Source organism: Scomber scombrus, chromosome 16, assembly GCF_963691925.1.
Source record: "Scomber scombrus chromosome 16, fScoSco1.1, whole genome shotgun sequence".
Classification (NCBI taxonomy): Eukaryota; Metazoa; Chordata; class Actinopteri; order Scombriformes; family Scombridae; genus Scomber; species Scomber scombrus.
The window spans coordinates 28,319,196-28,342,599 of NC_084985.1; the positions used below are offsets into that span (position 1 = coordinate 28,319,196).

General features: G+C 41.4%; 1 protein-coding gene and 1 pseudogene across 1 annotated transcript; one reads left to right on the top strand and one right to left on the bottom strand.

The window, feature by feature from the left end:
• Positions 1–4,516: 4,516 nt before the first annotated feature.
• tmem200b (transmembrane protein 200B) lies at positions 4,517–6,046 on the bottom strand. The gene has a single exon (XM_062435620.1). The coding sequence runs from the start codon at positions 6,041–6,043 to the stop codon at positions 4,802–4,804; it is 1,242 nt and encodes a 413-aa protein (XP_062291604.1). The 5' UTR covers positions 6,044–6,046; the 3' UTR covers positions 4,517–4,801.
• A 10,501-nt stretch (positions 6,047–16,547) lies between these two features.
• On the top strand, positions 16,548–21,569 carry LOC133995975 (uncharacterized protein K02A2.6-like; annotated as a pseudogene).
• Positions 21,570–23,404: the final 1,835 nt, after the last annotated feature.

A 23,404-nucleotide genomic window follows, 5' to 3' on the forward strand; every position in this document is an offset into this window, starting at 1 on the left:
TCAGTTCCATGTGTCGATGCATGTGTCAGCCTTAAGATGGGAAACTGTTTATAGAACTCAATATGAATTTAAATAGGGTTTATGCATTAAATGATGCAATTGAATTTGTACTTTAATACAATACTCAATGTGGAAATGGTTCTTGGTCACTGTAACAATTTCTTCTCCCAAAACTGATGTTCCAGCTGTTTAAAGATGGAGGACTAAATCCACTGCCCTCGTTCTTTGCAAAAAATACATTTGATATGCAGCTAAAATGAGGTTATGGCAGTTACAGTTAGCTAAATTGTGTAGGTATCTTCCAAATGTAATGTCTCTTTAGACGCTTTTTGTTTTCCTGGAATGTTGTTTCTCACCAAGCTGCAACAGATTGATACACTGTCATTACTAGTCTTCACATAGTCAGTGTTTTAATGCCACGACATGAAGTGCTGTGTAGCTGCCTCACATCATGTAGGTTTATGTAGTTGAATGACCTCACATAAGTCCCACAATGATCCACCCAACTTCAACCTTAGCTGAGGTCTAATCAGAGTGATTGGAAACACCTGTGAGCCTATGTCCTATAGTCAACAGCATTGTTCATACTTTTGGTAGACCACTCTTATCTTATGCATATATCCAATTTCATCATGTTGTATTTGCTACAGTCATTTCAATAATAGGAAATAGCAACAGTTTCCATTTTTATTTGTATGTTTTTAATGTATGTATATGTATCTATTTATTTATCCCATGTGATGGAATGAGCCCAAACTTCACATACATTATGCCTGTTTTTACTGTTCTCAGTTACATTCTTGTTCTTGCAACTGTACGTTCAGATTGGTTAATAGTAGTGAAGTCTGTATTATATCACCACACTATAATAACTTTGACAAGTTGATTTCCATACAATGGTGACATCAATCAAATCAAATGGCTGCTGGAAGGTTGGAAAACACATTAGAAACCATAAAACACCCACACAGGTGTTTGAGAAATGTCAGCAGTAAAGTACACCTGATTTGTAGGGTGATGATTTGTATGGGCTACAACATGACAAACACTGATGCGACGCTTTCAATTTGTTGAAATGGATTTGGATGTTGTCTTAACGTCTCCTGATGAATGGGTTGAAATTACAACCCTCAGACGACGTGCTAATAATTACCCTGCTCTTACCTCATTTTGCAGATGCCACTGTTTTACTAATCCCTGCCTGCCAAATACTCATGCACTGGGTATATTAGCTAATGGACAGCATCTTGAATAAATAGAACCATTCATTACTCTTTTTCCTAGTTTTGCTCTATTTTGGTAGGCAGTGTGGTGAAAGGAACAGATCAGCTGAGAAGATGGAACAAGAGCTGATGCCAAGCACAAAAGCTGTGAATTATTAACCCTGATTTTTCATATCTGCACCTCTGTGCCCTCTTACAGCCATGTAATCTTCTACCTTCCTGTGCCTTTGCCACAGAGGGCAGGAGGTCCTGCCTGCTAGGTTTACGAGTTGTTAGAAACCCAGGAGCCATCCTGTAAATGACCTATTAAATGAAAAGAGATTGTGAGGGACTGCATACCTGCCCGGAAGGAACCATAAAATCTAATAAGAAGGGTAAAATTTGGGGCATGCAGGAGGCTCTACTGAGGATAATTGCAGCTGAGGAATTTATCCTTGCCACTCCATCCCATCCCTGCTCAGGACCCCTTCAAAATACTGAGCTGGCAGTGTAAGCAGGAGAGGGGGAAAAAATTCCATTTCCCAAATTTTCATTCACCAGGCGATAAAATGAACATGGCCTCGCTGGTCCAGCTGGATGTGTTCAGCCTGAGGAATATGGATGAAATGCTAAGTCTATTCAGGGTGAGGGATGGGGTCGTCAGCAGCGAGCGAGGAGAGTTGATTATATGTTGCATACATATACAACCAGGTGCCATTACCTTGACAGCATGAATAAATGAGACTGCAGCAAACAAGAGGTGCTTTTGCTTTGCCTTATATTTGCAACACAGGCATGGCAATGTTGTTTTAATGCGATGGTCGACACAGGGCAAGACACAGCCAGTGATTGTTCTCTAGGACCACTCATATTGCTTGGTATACATTTAGAACACAAAGTGTCACACAAGGCATACACAACAGGCAGCACAGACAGAAAGAAAATCAGAGTAATACTGTTGGTTCAGACATGGAGGGTCGCCTCTGCACATCTGCAAGTAGAGTAAAAGGAGAAGGAGGAGGGGGAGGAGCAGATGGGTGGTGGGAGTGGGGTGAGGCACAGGACTCTGATTCATATTCTCTTCCCTCTATGACACACACCCAGCTGTATGCAGTAACACTGATCGCCTCACTAAATCTAACCGGGGCTACAGCCGCGCCTCGTCTGCACAATCCATTCTGTCCATTTGACCAAACAGGCAGTGAGGGAAGCAGGAGGGAGCAGGGGGAGGGGAAGTGTGTGTGTGTGTGTGTGTGTGTGTGTGTGTGTGTGTGTGTGTGTGTGTGCGTGCGTGTGTGTGTGTGTGTGTGTGCGTGTGTGTATGTGTGTGTGTGTGTGTGTGTGTGTGGGCGGGGGAGGACCCTCCTCATAAATACTGGGTGCATTCTGAAAGGAGACGATCAACAGGAGACCAGAGGGAGGGGAAGGTCTAACACTGCCTCAACCAGGAGAAAGACAACAAACAGAAACAGTTAAAGGATCGTTCCGCTTCATTACAAATTGGGTGTCATTGGCACGGTTTTAGCCATCCTTCCTATTAGTAATAACAACATTGTAATCAGTTAATTGCTGCAGTGTGGGAACATGGTGACATCACAAATTTGGACAGTTTTGATAGTGACAGAGGAAACACTCGTTCCTCTGATTTGGATACAGGCAATATTACCTCACGTGCATTTACTGCTATGCCATCAATTTGCATGGGAGTTGTACTATGTTAATGTAATGTACTGTGTTTTAGAGTTTTATAGGGTTTTTTAAGAGTTTTAGTGTTTTTTTATGAAAAAATAGTTTTGTGCATTTTAAAATGGTTTGTGTCCACATATTTTTATCATATATCTGCATATGAATAAAATATCAGTGCTCCAGGGATAAATGAACCATGTTGACATTCTCAGCTTTAGTAATGTCAAAAGAAAGGGAATAAAATAATAAAAAGATCATATTAATAGATTGAGTCACTCCTACTGTTATTCTGTGTCTTTTATTGAGGATAATCTAGTGCTAAGATTTGGAACTACCACTGGAGTCAGTGTGAGTTAAGCTATATTTGATCTATACATTCTGGCAGATTGTCAGCATGAAAAGTCCTGCTGAATGAACTATTAGCACTGTGTTCATGCATGTACAGAAAATGTTCACTGATTAGTGGAGCACTGAAGCAAAGCGTTCTGCAGTTATGAGGAGCGTCTTTTTTACACAGACTTCTGTATTTTAATGTGATCACAACATTTCAAATAGTGTAAATCACTGTGCCTAACATGATGTCATCATGTCATTATGAAGGTTGTTAAATGGATGACACCTGAGTGTGCCATCACTTATGGTCACTGAGTCACACAATGTCCAGGAGTTAAGTCCAGCCACTGATCTACAGAACATGTATCTGTGCCACACAGCTCTGAACTACACTTGATCTTAATTTATCCACACAGTATCCATATGTGGTGTTTGTTTTATCCTTATAAATGATGTATGTAAATAATACATTGAGCAAACCAGAACTAAATTATGCTTAATGTAAATTACCTCAATAATGAATTCAAACATAGTTCAAACATTGTGTGTATTTAGTTACTTGTCCCTGTGCTGTTGTGTGCTGGAGTCCTGCAGGCTGGGAGGAGGTGTGCTGATAAGGGTCTTTATCAAACATAAAGCCCAGGGCCCACGGTCTGTGTAATCTGTCCATAAGAAAACAAAGGTGAACTGCAAACTGACGACTCAAACTGTCCCTTTTAAACCCAGTTTAAGCATAAACTTTAGAGACAGACAGTTGCAGCAATGTCACTGTGTTCCCAGTTGTCAGAAATGAACTGATACAGTAGATCTGATGGCCAAAGCTCTGAAAATAAGACCCAAGCTGAAATAAACTGGAATTATCTTATGACTAGAATTACTTCCTCTACAGATAAAACCAACATAGACATTGCTCTGCATAAGTATTAAGATGTAACATACTGTATATCACTACCATGCATTGCATTTGGAGTATGGGACCTCAGCTGAGGAAAAAGTCCCGTTTTTATATACTATTTGCATTTGTCAAGAGCTGTTAGCACTTTATGGGCTCAGGAGTCCAGGTAGTTTGATTCAAAATTGTTTGCACAGTGAAAACAATTCCCCATCCTCCTGCGTCCATCTATCTCTCCTCCGCTGAGTTGAACACACTGTGTCCTGGAAAACAGGCAAACCCTTTTTGGCATCGAGATATGAGTTGATTTCTCGCATTGCTGCCAACCCAACCTGCAGAGGTAAACAGTCTGTCAAATTGCTTCGCTCATCTGTGACAGTGTAGGGTCTGTGTTTTGTTCCTCTCCTTCAATTATATAAAACATCTGCCAAATCCACCCGAGCAAAGAGCATAACCACTGTGTATCAGTATTCCACTGAAGATTGAGAACAGGCTCAAGTTTTGAAAGATCCTTGCAGAGAAATACTGTAGCTCCAAATGGTTCGAGGATCGGTTTCTGGAAGACAAACTGAATTTAAAACCAAAAACATAGTGCCGTTATAGAATCCAGGGGAAGTATCATTACTCCTTGGTTGTCATTGTGTCTGTATCCAGGAGTATCCTCGGGACTGTGAAGCTGAAGCAGCCGTCACTGGAAAGGCCCCGAGCCAAAACTCTTATCCCACTGAGAACACTGCTGCTCTAACCGGTCCAGCAGTTTGTCCACTGAGTCCTCTTTGTTCTCCAGTTTCAGGTACCGTCTCCCGCTGCCCAGGTCTAGCCGAGGCCAGCTTCGATGTGTCTGCTCCTCCGCTGCATCCACAACCTGCCCAGGAATGTTCACACAGACCTGTGAACCAGGCTCTCTCCTTGAGACTGCTGATTGATTTGTTTGACCCTCCTGTCTGGGAATGTGGAAGCCTTCCTCCAGACACACTGAAGTTTGGGCTACGTAAGGTTTAGTCCTGTAGCTCATACTGTGGCAGCGCCTTGGCTGAGCAGCTGGGATGTCCACCTCATCCACCTCCAAGGTGGACATAGAGCTGGCAGACACCAGGCAGTTATTGTGATTGATGAGTGGGGCAGGCTGGGGGTTGAAGCTGGCACTGCCCCCGTGCTCAGCACCAGACTGTGTGTTAAAGTCTGTCTGACTGGAGTTACATGAGTTGGTGTGGATGGAGTTACATGAGTTAGTGTGGTTGGAAGGTGGAACCTCTGACTCCTGGTGATGCAGGGCCTCTGTCTGGACGACAGCTTGTTGGTAGATGCCCTCCACACTGTCCTCCTGCTGTCTGGTCTGCAGCAGGGGCTCAGAGCAGGTCAGCTGCTGCAGACAAAGTATGTTGAGGTGGGCAGCTGGCAGACTGCTCACCCACTGGTAGTGTTTGGCCATGGAGTTGGCTACTGCTATTTCTTTAAGGTCCGCTGAGGGCACAGCAGCAGACACAGAGCAGATAACACTGCGCATCTGAGCCAGCAGCATCTGAGTCTCTCTGTCCCTGTTCTCGTACAGGACTGTATTGGCACAGATGAGGATGAAGAGTCCGACCCCCATGATAACGGGACCGAGCAGCTTCATCCGCTCACTATGGATGAGGCTGGCTGTGGACAGAAGGCCCTTGGCACCAAGACTCCAGCCTGCAGGCTGTGACTCCCCCCCAGCGGCTCCCAGGATAGATGACCTTGATATCCGGTATGGCCAGTATCCTGCCACAGCCAGAGCAGTGCCAACAACCACCACAATCACCCCCAGCACCAGGAAGGCTCCTGGCATGGAGCGGATACGAAGCTTGCCTTGAACAACACCATCTTTCTTCTTTCTGCTTCGTAAGGTGAAGCGAGACTTCCGCCTGCGGGAGGGTGACGATGGTGAACCACCTTGGGTCTTCATGGCACCAATCAGTCCAGAGCTGTGGCTCCTGGTCACACCCTGTCAGAAGGCTGTGGGAGTGGAGAAGTTAATGAATAGGAGTTAATATAAAAATAATAATGTACGCATTACATCCACTCATTCACTCATCAATAATTTCTTTTTTTATTCAATAATAATCTATTTCCAATGAAATGAGTCACCAGTAAACCAATCTTGAATATATTTGAAGGAATGGTACAGAATCACATTTATTAGCTTTCTTTCAGAGAGTGAGATGTTCAGATGGATATCAGTGTTGTGTGTGTGTGTGTGTGTGTGTGTGTGTGTGTGTGTGTGTGTGTGTGTGTGTGTGTGTGTGTGTGTGTGTGTTCAGTATGGAGCTGTAGCTCCTCAGGTTATTACACTTCAACACAATTTCACCTGTGTGACAGAATCACCTCAATTTAGAAACTCTGTTTAAATCACATCTACCATGAGATGCAGTCCACAGACAGACCTGTTATACAGTATGTATATATACACTAGTATACTGTATGTCATACACCACACTGCCTTTGTTTCATTTATGTATTCATTTGAATGTAAGTGTGTACCTTCTCCTGTAACAAGCCTTATGTTCACTTGTGTGAAACATAGGGTAGACAGGTATCCCAGCATGCATTTCACAACAAACAGTGACGATGGGAGTTACCGAACAGCCAAACCCACAACTGTTATTTGATTTGCAGCTGTTAGCTACTGAGATGAGCGGCTGGTTGATACAGTAATATATTCAGTAATCACTTTTGGAAGACAAACTTTGTCTGAGAGTTTAAATCTGTTGCAGTCAGATTGGTGAGTCTGAAGATAAAGTTCAGGTTCATACTTCATAATGAGTAATGATATCTATTATAGCGCTATTATTACAAAAATGAATGATGAAAGAACATTAATGAATTTTACATAATGTAAAAGTTTGATTTTCACATATTATTATTATTATTCATATATACATGGACAGCATACTTAAAATTTAAATCTTCATTTCTCACCTAAAAATTCTCAAAACTACATTTGGTTGGCAACACATTGTTAAAGATGATTCTTCTCTCAGAACTTCTCACATGCTTTCATTTCAATACATTTTAAAATGATCCAATATTTCGGCAAAGATCAAATATTTATCTGGTGACCATTTGGAGGGGCCTGACCCCTAGGTTGGGAACCACTGGACTAAACTAGCTAACTGTATATGAAGCAGTTTATATTAGCTCACTGATACACATATACTGATGCTTCAGTCTTATTACTGTAATTCAATTGAATAATATAACAGAGTGTCTATTTGCACCCCTGGTACAAATAGCCTCGGCCACACAGCTGAGCTATTTGCACCCTAGACGTGCAACAACGTGAAAACGTGGTGGACATTCATCTTCCACGCCAACAGAAAAAGGCGAATTTAGAAAGGTTTCATCTCTAATGTTTGTTCTAAAGACATTTCTGGCGGGAAAGTTGTATTTCACTTTCCTCAGTGAATGCATACAAGCGTCAGTTTGTCAGTTAGACATTATTTGTCGCCAATATCTATCTTCTGTATTAGCAAACATGTGGGCTGTCACATTAGTCATTAGTTCAGGAGACTCTGGTTTGAGTCTTTTTGCAGCAGCAGTTATTTATTGATAATGTTTTCAGCGGAAAAAATTTGCTGCATTTTCATTCTTCATTTTCACTTGTTAAGTAAATGCATACAACCCGAAAATATCTGAATTTACAACCTTCAGTTTGTTATATGATGGAAATAAAATTTTGACAGATCTATGGTTGCCATGGATACCAAATACATTTTCAGACTTCTGAAGTCTCAGGCCGTGAGACACGCATTTCAAGCTGCTCTCACGCTCACACGCCACACCTGACATTTCTCACGCCGAGAAGTGATAGATCTCACCGGACACAAATGATTATATGATATACAGAAGAGAACAGCGACGTATATTTATCCTGCTGTCCCGGTGGGATACGGGAGTCTTCCGCAGATCTCCAGACGCTCCCATCCGACAGCATGCACTCCTGTACTGGGGTGCAAATAGCATACATTGATATTTGCACCAAGACAGGTGCAAAAAGCCTTTGCCATAATATAATAATATAATTGATCTAGAATATGTTGATATAGTGGTATTGGTACTTTTACTTAAATAACAGATCTGAAAACGTCTGCCACCACTGGTTGCAAAATAACACTTGTATAAAATGATAATAGTGATACATCAATCATCACTGTTTGTTGCAAAATACATGTTGGTGTCTACCACAAGGTCACATGCACAAGTCAGCTCCAGAGCATCACAGATGAAATAGGGCAAAGCAAGAACTGATGACATTTCACAAGAACATAAGAACAGACAGGAGCGCAGATTTAATAAAGGACTTTTGTGATAGAGATGAGAGCGACTTGGAAATGGCTATGTTACATCTTACAGCCTCCACAGCTCTGACATAGAAGCACATATCTGGCTTTAGTGTACATACTAGTAAAAACTTTCTTTCAGAAATGCATGTTATCTGTCATCATGATGGAGACATTACACCTCAGTGGATGTCTGGAATCCAGCCTTATTTTACACACTTAAAGCTTACTTTAGTCAGTGGTTGTTTACCACACACCACACATATAACATTAATCAATGCTGAAAATAATTAGGGTAAAACTTCTCCTGCTGTTCCAAACCTTCCATGTCTGTGGGGAGCTTGTAAATTCAGCAAGATACAAGCAAAAGCTGAGAAACACTTGCACATGTGCTGTTCTTCTTGAGTGCCCACATGGTCATAAACAAAGTGGAAAGAAATGGAAAAACTGCTTCAAACGCTTTCACTGCAATTACTGTACGGTCCTGAGCACGTTACCACAAGTGTAAAGTAAGTTCTCACCATGCTGTCTAACAAATAGCTCACTGCTAACTTATTTCTCCTTGTGTAAATATTCATGCACAGATGGGACCAGGCCTCATCACACTTCTTTGCACTCCCAGGGTTGAATGGAGATCAGCTGTCCAGCTCCCTGGGTTCAAAACAGAACACTGGCTGTTTTTTGGTGTCATGAAATATCATATGGGACACTACAAATTGAGAGATGGTACAACTGTCTTTAATTAAATAATTTCTTTGACTAAGCCGAGAGAAATGACAGTATCAGCAGTTATTGCCTGTGCCCCAAAATGACATCAGCACCCACACAGCTGTAGAGATGATGACAAAAGAGGAAGTCAGGCAACGTTATTATGTAATGATAAAGTGAGTGCAGGGAGCAGGTCGTCGGGGTTGGATGGATCGGTTAACAAAACATTGGATTTTAATATGAAAGACCACTGTTTGTTTCCTGTTTCTAACCACAAGTCAAACAATAACCATAGTGTTCCTAACAGAGGAAGAATGTATTTTGTCATTTGATTTGGAGGACTTGTTTCATTTAACTCAAATTTGTTATGAATAGAAACGTAATGAAAACAGTACAATGAATTATGTAGATGGTGAAAAAAAGCTTTTCCTTATGCAGCCAGTGTTGGGTTGAGTGTGTTTCAAATAGTTTTGACACCAGTGCCAATACAATACCAGGAGCGTGACTTACATTCACCAGGTGAACAGAAATCTGACTCCAAATGAATGATAATATTAACTCTGTGTGTAAATAAATGTGTTTTGAGAAACTACACTTTTTTTTAAATATTTGTCCACGAATAAAACTGGCTTTCTAACACCTCCACTGATCACTGAGGACCTGTTTTAAGCTCTTAAAGATGAATAAATCAATCTTAAATCAAGATTATTTTCCCAAACAAACAGTTCAATTTAAAATGACAAAGGTTTAACATGTATCAGAATTCATTCAAATCATTTTGGATGTCCCTCTATGCCCTTGGAAACAGAATAAGCATAATTAATATATTAAAAAGCCATACTGAAATTCACTTTGTACAGAGTCTAATGACTGAGCAGGAGCATGAATAGAATACCATCAAGTACTTACTCAAAGTCTGACTGAATTCTGACCTATGTGTTGGTCAGAGTCTTTCTTCCTTATTCTTTGATACAAACTGATTTATAATTCACTTTACTGTAAACCCCCATATTTAGCATTTATCATCAGTATGTTAACAGCAGCTATAAGCACAGTCAACCTGTGTATAGACATAATGAATGACAATAGAAGATAACACAGTTGTTATAATACATAATATATCCTCATAGGACACTGTACATAGACACATAAAGTGTCCTTATATCTGCTTAGAACTACATTATAGTGAGTTATAAACGATGTATTAAATAAGTGTCAATTTAAAGTAAAGTGTTACCAGTTCATTTCATTAGAGTGGGAATAAAGAAGAAAATTGTTCTTGTTTAACCTAACCTGTTAAACTAATGAACACAGCCTGATCCCCCCCCCCCCCCCCCCCCCCCCCATTGATTGACATATGGGCTACTGTTACAACAAGCATTGCTGCTGTTTGCACCGTTTTATATTCCATATTGCACTTTATTACCCTTATAGAATATCAATGTTTCATTTATGTCTTAAATTGTTTGTAATTGTCTTAAATGTTCTTATGGCTCAGGGAGTGCTTTATAAATCTTGTTATATTGTTGTCTGGCCCTCAATGTAATGAAAATAAAGCTACTAACTAACTACGTTGTGTTCTATAATGGTAAAGTAAATAACTGGGTTTAGGACTATTGGTCAGACAAAGCGTGAACATCACCTTGGAGTGTGGGACTCTATGATGGCCATTTTTTTGCAATTTTCAGTTGACATTTTGTGGACCAAATAATAAAAAAGAGAAAACGATGGGCAGACTGGTCCATAATAAAACAATCACTGTAGTGGCAGCACCTCACGTTACACTGTAAAGCTGCTTGTGAGCTGAATGTCAGGTATCATATTATCTCCTGTTACAATCACACAGAACACACTGCATTATTCCTGCAACAGCTCATCGTGTGTATCAGGACTCAGACTGCAGTAACACACACAGAGAGGCTGATTCACTGTGGATTGTAATCACCAGCTCTGACACAAGTTTCTGTTGGCAGAAGCACAGCGGGACTGTACCTGAGTGTAAACACACATCTGATCCTCAAGATATTCTGATGAACTCATCCAGTCGCAGAGGAATCCTGGGCTTTGTGCGTGTGCGTGTGTGCGTGTGCGTGATGGAAACACTTGGATTCAATCTAAACTCGACCGAAGCATCACAGGCTACTGTTCATGTGGAAGCTGGACTGCAGCCAGATCACTCCGGGGAAGCTACAAGTTGTGCCTGATGATGGGAGCAGACAAAGTATATGGAGATAACAACACCGTGTGATAAGCTTCCAGCAGGGTGTGGAGGGGTGGAACCATGCCAACAACAAAAAATCATTTTCTCTAATGCCAGTGCAGCAACGCGCCGTTATTTAGTAGAGCATGAAGCAGAGAGCTGAATGAATGTTGCTATAATAAAAGCAGCATGAACCTTCTCCAGTCCACAGAATAAAAGAGGTTATTTACCTTACTGACTGACCAGCTACACACAGACAGGAATGTGTCTAACTGACCGTGCTGCTGCATTCCTCCACTTCCACACACCAGTGACAGTCAGCACACAGCAGCTCACTGAAACACGCTGTCATTTATTAAACATAAAGTCATAATCATAACCCCCGATCATTCTATCCAGCTGTTTGTGACTACAGCACAACCCTCCACACACTCCTGTCAGCTAACTTCTCATCCAGCAGCTGGTCACTTCTGGAAACTTGCCTGTATTTCTCGGATCCTGTTGTAGCTTGTTCATATTTTGAGGACACGTGAGATCCTGATCATTTGGGATGACTTGTCCCAGCAGGGTGGTACAAAATCCAACTGCGATCCCCTTTATCCGACAGACAAGACAGGAGAAGAACAGAGCGCAGTTCCACACAACTCCTCCGGGACGTCTGACACTAAGTTCATCTCATCATGAAGTGAGTGAAATCCAGCAGAGCTCAGCCCGCAGCCCGCAGCCCGCATCCCGCATCCTCACGCAGCTCTGTAGTGTGTCTGCAGCCGCTTCAGCTGCAAAGACGCCGTGAGCAGCAACCGACCCCTCCCATTCACAATACAGGCTGCGATTTTCAAAATAAAGTACTCACAGGGCCCACACACACAAGAAGAGGACAACAATGTCCACATTCCTGGAAAAGTCAGAACATTTTTGAAATGATGTTAACTGAACTCAGTGGTGGAAACAGGATCTGGCACCAAATTGAAGATCTGTAGGCCTAAATAGCCTATACTAATTATGTAGACTTTTCACATTTTGTTAATTACACTTAAAGGACAGATTCAAAGTTTTTCACAGTGTGTATAAAGATAACAGTCAGGAGCCCAAATGAACATCAATACCTGTTTTTCTTGCTGTAACTATTCTTCCTGACTATTAGAAGATCCCTTCATAATGTTCATAGTGTTTTTAGTGCCAAAGTCTTTTTGTTACTATACTTCCACCACAGCTCAACAGGGAAACACTAAGAGGGAATTTGATGCTAAAAAGACTGTAAATGTGTCAGATATCACTTGATATGACTAACTCACACTGATGAAGCTCAATAGAAGCTGATCATCTACTTTTAAATGACTGTGTGGACACACTGTGGAATTTCATCACTTGAAAGCACACGTGAAGGAGATCTTTTGTGAACCTATCCTTTAATACACTATTACACCTCAGTAGTAGTAGTGCAATTCTAAGGGAGTTATACTTTAATTGAGTATTTAAGTTGTGTAATGTATTCCTCTAATTCACCACATTTCACAGGGAAATATTGTTTGTTCCTCACTAGCTACATATAGTGATGTGTGCAGATTAAGAGTTTACACCTAGAATAGATACAATTGGCTCCACCTGGTCAAGAAGGTTTACCAGTTATTGAATTAAACAGCCAATAGCAATGCAATATTTTAAAATAACTGGAAATGATCAAATTAAGACATTTGGTCAAATAATATTCCATAACAGTTGTCACATGGTATTGTGCACTAACAAGATATTAACTAAACTATAAATGTTGGATAAAGAAACCTCCACTTTGTCCTACATGAAAGTATTTATGTCAGCTGAGAGAGAGAATACTCTTGAATTGTCTGAGGAAGACACATCACATTTATAGAGAGGAGTAAGCCAGACATCCGTGTTAAGAGGAAACATCTCTTAACAGTAGAATAAAGGGGATCACAGTCAGAAGAATGGAGGGACTCTCATACACACTTCAACAGTGTCTGCTGTTTGTTTACAGAGGATGGATAGTTCATTCAGACTTTAGCTCTCGGTATGTCTTGTATTTGATTCCCTTCAGTCTACTTCTCAGTAGGCACTGATATATTCTGTCACCTCCATCACTTGCACCAGCTTAGAGTTCTTGACATTCTGATGAGTCACTGTGAGTAATTTAACAGTTTATCAGCATATTAAATCCATGCTTCATCTTACATAAGAATTCTTTTCTCTTACTACAGCCTGTGTGACAGAAGACATCAGTACAGTAGAGACACTTTAAGGCAAAACTTGTATCCATACAAAAAGCAGATGAGAAGTAAGCTTCAGATACTCTATGCATCAAGTGGGACATCATAATTAGGGGCTAAAAAGATGAAGTGTTTCCTCTACAGTTGGCTGCAGATATACAGATGGGACAAATTAAGGAAAAATCTGAATAAAAGAGTGTATAAGCATATTAAATGCAGACACTTCTGTGCAGCAACGCTCAATGAATGATTAGTGAGTATTAAAATGATGTGAATAAAATGTCACCACATTTCAACCCAGAACACCTATATGGAAGATTTTGGATCAACTTGCAAGACACCAGTCCACCACCATCTCCACAAGAACAATGATATAATATAAACTGTGACCTTCAAATGTGTTCAGTGATGTCTGTGATTGTCACTGATGCTATATGTCCTGTTATATCTGACTGTCTTTGTTTTTCTTTATATCTGCTGTACTTTGGTCTTTCTTGCAAAGGATATCTCGAGCTCAGTGAGATTACCTTATGGAATAAAGCTTGTATATATATGTATATGAGGGAATATATTGTAGTGAAATGGTGTTCATTCCTCCAATAGAATTACACAAACTGGGCAAGGAGCACTTGAAGCTGTTCTGGAGGCTCGTGCATAATAAACACGTGTACTTTTGTTATTTTACTGATACATTTTTTTACATTTATTCATACACATACCTAACCCTTACATATTGTTTGGGTCAATTTTGACCAGTTTTGACATTAGACAGCTGTAAAAACACCACAAATCTCTTTTACTCTGAAATTTGATGACTTTTTCTGAAGTGGCCCAAAATGCACAAAGATGTAAATATTATAAAATATTATACTTTTGTATAGGTGCTACACATTTTTGTCCATTGAGGCTGTTCTGGGTCAAATTTGAGCCGTACTATCTATTGACATGTGTTTATGTTAAATGAATAGTTAATAGTTTTAATCATTCTTTTTATGATGTAGCAGTGAAGACTGATGGCTCTAATGGTTATACAATAAATTCCACAGTTCCATAAAGTTCTTGTCATTTTCACTTTACATAAAATACATTTACATCATTATTGCTATGTTATATTTTCATGTCTTAGGTAAAATGGGACATGATGATATTGTGTGATAGTGGTGCAAAAATGAGTGGTGTAAAAGCTTCAAAATACACTCTCTCTGCTCTCTGAAACATGAATCATTTAATCACACATTTATTGATCAGTCAGATCCACTATTGATGCTTTCTAAACACATCTGTGATTTAAAATTGGGCATAGACACTTTTTATGAGGAGATTCTTAGACAACATACTGCAAGGGTGTAGAATATGAACAGTATGTAAGGGTTAAATAACATTTTTCAAGAAGGACTCGTACTTATCACATTTTTAAGTTGTTGTATTGCTTTTGCTGAAGTCTCAAAAATGTAGTTTGTCCTGAGGGTGCTATGTATGATTATTGTCTGACCTGACTCAGATTGCATCTAAACTCTCCCAAGTTCCTAAAACCTCACTAATTCACCATAAAATAAAACGATGACCTCAATGTCCACATTTTTGGCTACAGTTGAACATGTTCACAGCTGGTTGTTCAGCTTGAGATGATGGCATAGTTCAGTAGGAATCCCATTTGGTTTTCCTTTTCTGCCTCTTATCTTATTCAGCCACCAAAGGTCCACATCCTGACAGTGTCAGTACAACTTTACACTGTCAGTGAAACGGTGACCCTTTGCAATTGATCCTGTGTATCATCTAATTTTGTACTATTTTTGTGTTTCGGGGCTCATGCTCTTCATCTCTGTGTTATTTAATATGAGGAGTCTCTGGAAAGGATTTGATACAAACATCTGACTCCTTTTACATTTAGCCTTCATATATAATTTGATATAATATACTGATAGTTATAAGGTGAATAAAAAACAAACAACTATGAACAGTTTAACATTCACACTGACTGTTTTCAGTAAACTAACTCTGTTTAGCTTCTCAACTTATGTGTTGCTAATGTATGAAAACAACTAATACCAAAGAGTCAGCAGAAACAGAGAAGGCCTTTGTCTCCATCTATGGATGAAATAACTTTATTACAGACTAACTGGATTTAAAGTAATTCAATCATTACCTGTTTTCATCTATGCTGTCCACATCTGATGGTTAAAAAAACAAACAAACAAAAGAATTAAAGTCCAATCCAAATGTTATTGAACACACTTAGCTTTGTGTGGATATTTAGATCCAGACTGTAGATCTAGCTGGATGTTTCTGGAGGGAGGAATGTGGAGCAGCCAGAAAAAAAACCCCACTGAAAACTCTACATAGCCAAAGTCTCTATTCATTTGTCCAGAAGGGAAGAAGCTCTCTAAGTGTTCTCATGGCAAGACCTTTTTAATTATGCTAAGTTTGGGATGATTTAGATTAGAGCAGACATTTATTGACTATGTGCTCAGAACAATGAAAATCTGTTCAGCAGCTTCTTCAGCAGAGTGCAGCAAAAAATAACAGCAAAGTTAAACATTTCAGATTTTTACTATTTTATTCTGTTGTTCACAACATATAACATACAGTACCCTTTCCTACCTCGTTACACCAACAAATTGAAAATTGATCTCATTCATGTAGATGCAGCTGTGAAAGCAGTGTGATTGTCAGCTTGTTGGTTTCAGCCACAGCCTCCCCCGCCGTGTTCTCAGAACTGCTGTTCAGACATTCAGAAAGCTTCAGAAACCTGCCCCCTACATACATTTCCAGTGTTGGATTATGGGCTTGGGTTGTCCCACCATTGCTGTAACTTTCTAAAACTGACAATCTGGAATGTACATCTGCATCAGGCCAGTTTCGGTCAGCTGTGTGGATGTGAGAAAGGAGCCAATGTCTGAATTTGTCTATGCTCTCTTTCTTCCATCCTTTACACAACTGGTTCTGTCACTGTTTATTTTAACTACTGAATTTAATGTAGTTCTGTTATGATTTGCAATGTGGACCCAAATGCAGACACAGGCCAGAATTGAGATGTATGAAAAAAAGGCTTTATTGCCAGGGAAGCAGAGAATGGAGGTGAATGTAACAGGGATGAAACAGGCTGAGGCAGAGGACAGCAGGGCAGAGATGACTGAAAGAGTATGGTGAGGGCTGGCAAAGTGGATTAGGTGGTAGTGGGTTGGAGAGCAGGAGAGCAGGCATGTGGTCTAGCAGGTGAGTGGTAGACCAGGAACACTGGAGAGTGAAACAGCAGTTAGCACAAATCCAAAACTTGGAAATGTAACTAGAATGCAAGTGAGATGGCTGAAGTGTAAGCTACCACTGATGTAGGAAAGACAGTCTGGCAAAGAAGAGAAAGAGAAAGAGAGAGAGAGAGAGACAGACAGACAGACAGACAGACGGACGGACGGACGGACAGACAGACAGACAGACAGACAGACAGACAGACAGACAGACAGACAGACAGACAGATAGGGAAGGGGGAAACACTTGAGTATCTTCTGGCACAGTCACGGTATTCCCCGCCCCTCTCAACAGGTGCCTCCAGGCCACCCACCAGGTTTGTCAGAGTGCTCACAGTGAGTCCCATACCAGGGATGAGTTTAGGTTGAGCCAGCACTGCTCCTCAGAGCCAGACCCATCCCAAATGACAAGTTATTGGAACACACTGCCACAGCAGCGCACGTCCAACAGCCGCCGGACAGTAGAAGCAGGAGAGCCGTGTACAGTCTGGGCAGGGCTGACTCTGCCCCTAAAGTCCTAAACTCAACTGAAATCTCAGCTACACTGTGGGAACCCTGATGAATTGACAAAAGATGCTGACTGACATCTCTACCCCTGACAGGGTGATCAAAAAGTTATCATAAGAAGAAGAAATGGAAGGTGAGTTATCCCAAACTGCTGCCCCCAACGCTTTAGCCCCCTCTGTAGGTAGTCCTAGTGTAAACTACTTCAGACATCTGTGGAGTATGTCAGAGGCTGCTGCTCAAACACAAGGAAACAAAAAGGAGATGCACATCCCCAGATCTCCATCGCTACACTCTGGTGCAGGCGTATGAAACTCTCTTGGCAGGAACATATCAGAGGGTTGAGTGGGAGCTTCTCCAAAATCTAATGTGTTGGACTTTGTCTCCCAATGTAAAGAGCATTTGCATTGTACATCTTCAGTGGCAATAGAAGCTCTCTCCTTCTCCCAGAGGAGTATGGATCAGTAGTTTGACAAGAAAGAGGTTGAAAGGCAGTTTCAACCTGGTCATCAAGTTCTGGTCCAACTGCCAATTTCTGGCTCAGCTTTTACTGCAGGTCTTTATGTTGTGGAAAGTAAAGTGTCTGACACAGATTTTGTTATCCATAGACCTGAGTGCAGAGTAGCTGCCCAGGGGAGAGCGGGAAAACACTCCTGAGACTGCTGCTCCTGAAAATATAAAAGATGAAGGACAAAATGGAGTAGATTGTAAAGCTGGTCTGGAAAAACCTAGAGAGGTCATAGTGCAACCAATGAGTCTGGTATGATCAATCAGCAAGATAGCTGTCCTTCTCCTCCTCTCCACCACTAAGAACAAATTGCAGACAAAGTAACAAGGTCCTTATGCTGTCACCAGTAACCTGAGAGCCACCATATGAAATCTCAAACCTGTCACATTGAACCCTGAACTAAAAATCCAGATCGAACTCCAGTCCAGTATCCCCCTCGAGGCTTCCAAGTTTTCATTACTCCTCAGGGCTTCTGGCAATTAACAAAGATGCCTTTTGGCCTGCAGGTGGCACCTGAAACCTTTCAGAGGCTCATAAGTCATGGTACTGACTCTACAGCAATGGTCTCCAACCCTGCTCCTGGAGAGCTTCTGTCCTGCATATTTTAGGTAACTCCTCTCTCTAACACACCTGATTCTAATAATGAACTCGTTATCAAGCCCGTTGACAAGCTTCAGCTGCTTGATAACAAGTTAGGCAGTAGGCAGCAGCACCAGCATAAGGTTTGCTACAGGTGTGAAGGGGAGCAGCACAGGGCTGGGGACTGTAGGTTCATTAAAGAAATCTGTCACAAGTGTGGTAAAGTTGGCCATATTCAGAAAGTGTGTAGGTTCAAAGACCCAGCCAGTAATTCAAAGGCTAGAGGGGGGGGGAGTTCACTCAGGAAAGCAGGGGAGAACACAGGGAGCAAATTATGTCAGACAGGGGAAAGATGAAAAAGATGGCGTTGATACAGATGAAGTCATGTTCACACTGTACAAAATAGATGAACTTGATAAACCAGCAGAGGAGCCATTTGTAGAGACATTTACAGTTAATGAGACAGACACACAGTTTGAGATGGACTCAAGGTGTGGGGTAACAGTAATAAACCACTTGGTGTTCAAAACCTTAGGGGGGAAGGAGGCACCAAAGTTACGCCCATGTCGAGTGAGACTCAGAACATACACAGGCCATAGAGTAAAAGTCTTGGGAGCAGCTGTGGTTAAGGTGCAGCACAAAGGGCTAGTACAAGACTTACCTGTGGTAGTTGTAGCGGGTTCAGGCCCCAGTCTGGTAGGCAGGTACTGGATTAGGAGGCTAGGTTTACAGTGGAGATCAGCACCCCAGGTCCATCACATCCAGGAGGAGACCTCAGAGGAGGTATAGGGGAGACCAGAATCCCAAATCCATTATCTGGGAGAAGTGACATTGGAAGATTTACTGGGGGAGTATGGGGAGGTTTTCAAAGATGAACTTGGGAGATTCAAAGGCCCCCCAGCAAAAATATATGTGGACAAAGAAGCAGCCCCCAGGTTTTTTAAAGCCCGGCCCGTCCCATATGCCATGAGAGGAAGTTGAGGAGGAGCTCAACCGTCTCCTCGCCCAAGAGATCATTGAACCTGTTAAACATGCTGAGTGGGCAGCGCCTGTGGTCCCGGTGCTGAAACCCGATGACACCGCAAGACTGTGCAGAGATTACAAACTGACGGTAAATCAGATCTCAAAGCTTGAACAGTACCCGATTCCCAGAATTGAGGACTTGTTTGCCACGCTTTCAGGTGGACAGAAATTCACAAAATTAGATCTGAGTCACGCTTATCACCAGATTCCCTTGAAGGAGGAAGCAAAGAAGTACGTGACCTTAAATACCCATACAGGTTTGTTCACATACAGAGTGCTACCTTTTGGAGTTTCATCAAGCCCAGCGATATTCCAACGGACCATGGAGGGACTGCTGCAGGGCATTCCTCGTGTGACCATCTTCCTGGATGACATCCTCCTCACAGGGAAAGACGAGCACCTGCAGACTCTGGCCATGGTGCTTAAACGGCTACAGGAAGCCGGTCTCAGACTAAAGAGGGCCAAGTGCTTATTCATGAATGAGGAAGTGATGTTTCTTGGTCATAAAGTGGATGCAATAGGGCTGCACCCAGTCCATGAGAAGGTTGCGAGCAATCAAAGAGGCACCCACACCTTCAAATGTAACAGAGTTGAAGGCATACTTAGGACTGTTAAACTATTATAACAAGTTTCTGCCAAATCTGTCAACTGTCCTCTCCCCAGTGCACAAACTGTTACAAAAAGAGACAAAATGGCAGTGGGGAGAGGCACAACAAGCTGATTTTGAAAGATCAAAAGAAATGATGCAGTCTGCTGAAGTGCTTGTTCATTACAACCCAGAGAAAGACATTGTGCTGTCATGTGACGCATCACCCTATGTAGTAGGTGCCGTACTGTCCCATCACATGCCAGATGGAACGGAGAGACCCAGAGGATTCACCTCACGAACATTGAACCCAGCTGAGAAGAACTATTCACAACTAGATAAGGAAGGACTAGCAGTGATGTTTGGAATAAAACGTTTCCATAAGTACATTTATGGACGGAAATTCACAATAGTGAGAGATCACAAGCCCTTGTTGTCACTTTTCAGTGAGATGCGAGCCGTACCACAGATGGCCTCACCCTGAATCCAACGATGGGCGGTAACCTTGAGAGCCTATGAATACACAATAGTGTATAAAGAAGGGAAGTATCACTGCAATGCAGATGCCCTGAGCCGCCTTCCTTTACCGGAGGAAGCGGAAGTTGAGAGGCTGGAAGAGAGGGTTAAAAGGGGAGGAGTTTGCCCCATATGAGGTGAGGAAACATGAACTCAGTATCCAGAATGGATGTGTGTTATGGGGCTGGAGAGTGATTGTGCCAAAACCAGGCTGAGAAAAAGTTATGAGACAGCTTCATGAATGCCACCCAGGAGTGTCCAGAATGAAAGCACTGGCTAGGAGTTATGTGTCGTGGCCAAAGTTGGACAAAGAGTTGGAGGATATGGTCAAGGGCTGTACAACATGTCAAGAGCACCGTAATATCCCTGCACCAGCTCCATTACACCCCTGGGAGTGGCCGGACAAACCGTGGAGCCGTCTCCATGTAGATTATGCCGGACCATTTATGGAAAAGAAAAAAAATTTCAGCCCATTGATGCACATTCAAAATGGATGGACGTGTATCCAGTGAACTCTGCCACTTCAGCCACTACAATTGAATGTCTGCGTACCAGTTTCAGTAATCATGGACTGACTGAGTTGTTGGTGTCTGATAATGGCACTTGTTTCACCAGCACAGAGTTCAAAGACTTTCTGAGTAAAAATGGTATCCGTCATGTGACCTTTGCACCCTACCACGCTGCCAGTAACGGGTTAGCAGAGAGAGGGGTACAAAACATTCAAGAGAATGATGAAAAAATGTCCAGAGGGCACACTCACAGCTAAGGTAGCCAGAGTGTTATTTAGCTACAGAGTGACTCCTCACACCACTACAGAACTATCCCCAGCAGAGTTGCTTCTAGGAAGGAAGCTACGTTTCACACTCGATTCAATCCATCCAGACCTGAGCAGGAAAGTGAAGGAAAGACAAGAAAGACAGATAAATGATCACAACAAAAGGGCGAAAGAACGCTGGTTCAAAACAGGAGACTCAGTGCTGACCCAGAACTTCAGTCTAGAAGTTGAACAACAACAGAAGAATGCAACACCAACCAACAAGCTGCTGCTATTCAGCTAAGTCAGGCCAACGAAAAAAACGAAGCATGGCTGGAAGCTGAGCAGGTGGTACTCAGTGGTGACAAGTTGGAGGAGCCAGCAGCTACGGAAGCTGTTGAGACAGAACGAAAAACTGTAACAAATACAACTCCAGTAAGGAGACAGTCAAGAAGAGAAACTAAGTTGCCCAGTTACCTTAAAGACTTTCAGTTGAAGAGAGAGACTGATTAACACTGTTGTGGGAAATTGGACAGAGTAAAACAGTTATAATGTTGCGGAGATATGTATAGAAAATGCTTAAGGGGGAAGGGATGTTGTAACTGTGTAATTGAAATACTATGTAGATGTCTGACAGTCCACTAGGTGGCGTTGGCTCGAGTTGTTACCTGTTGGGTAGTCCGACAGATAATAGAAGAAGAATAATTCATACTGAAGACTGTGGAGAAATGTGGTAAGTGAGAGATGTAGTTGTGTTCGTCAGGAATAAAATAAACCTCCATTGTTCAGTAAGAAGCCTCCCGTTGAGTTACTACAGTGTGTAAATGTGTAATGTGTAAATATAAACACCTTCCACAAATACAAAAAAAAGATTTGTATACTCACAAAAATATTTTGCAAATATAAAACGAATCTGCAAATACACAAACAAATTCCACAAATAAAAAAAAATATCTGTGAATACATTAAATGAATTTACAAATAAATGAAAAGCATTTGTGAATATCTTCCAACATTTACAACTTTCAAACAGACATTTGTGAACTCAGTTTTTATTTGTGGATCTCAGTTCTACGCTTGTGGATTTGCTTTTTACACACACACACAGAGTTTTGAAACAAACTTTCCGACGGTCCAAACGAAAATCCACTCGTATCACTCGGCCATTTTCGGATAGCAAGTGATCGCCTACTGATGACGTCATTTCCGCATTTCAAAGTAAGAGCACGCAGTCTTTCTATGCGCGTTTTTTGTTTTTTAAACAATCAGCGATAAGTATGAGTATGAAAGGCTCCAGGATGCTTGTGGGCCTGCTTCAGCTCTCTAAAGCGGTGGCTTGGCTGCTTCTTCAGTTAACAGTTATCAACACTACTAATAAGATGTGAAGTGCTTTGTGACTTTTACTCATCTGAAAGAATAAATGAAACATATAAAGGATGAGGTTGATAACTGCTAACTGACTGACAGACAGACCCATATTTTAGCACTTCAGAAAGGAACCACTACAGAAAATGAAAACAGTCTGTAGTCTAAAGACAGATCTCCAGTCTGCCAGACTACATGTTTTATGTAACCTGGCAGATGAACAGGGAGCTCCAGCTCGGTGGAAAAGGGGTAATGGAGGGAAGGAACTTTGTTCATTTGCATAAACTACCCATATTGTAATGATATAGTGCTGGTTGAAAATTGGCAAAATTCTCCTTTAAATGTTAAAGTTTGTCTAGACCTGATCGATAAGTGCCTTGAGATGACTTTTGTTGTGAATATAAATATTTGTGTTGTTAGTTTTCTTTTGCTCAGTGTCCCAAACTATAATCAAGAATTTGGAATTTAGGGATTTTATTTTAACGGCCACTGTTATTCAGTAACTGAATCATTCATGAATAGATAAAATGTTTATTATGATCAATTTGGATCAAGATTTTGATGATATTAGTCATTTTCACACTACTATAAAAATCATTTTGTGCACAGGAACATTACTAAGTGTTGATCATGATCCAGCTAACTGTGAATAATGTTTATCTGAAGGCTTGCTGTTCTGGAAGCAGATCAACTTAAAGCCAGCTTTGAAGAACAGAACAATCACATCATGCTGACTCCATTTTTGTCTGAAGAATAAATAAAAGCCTGGAAACA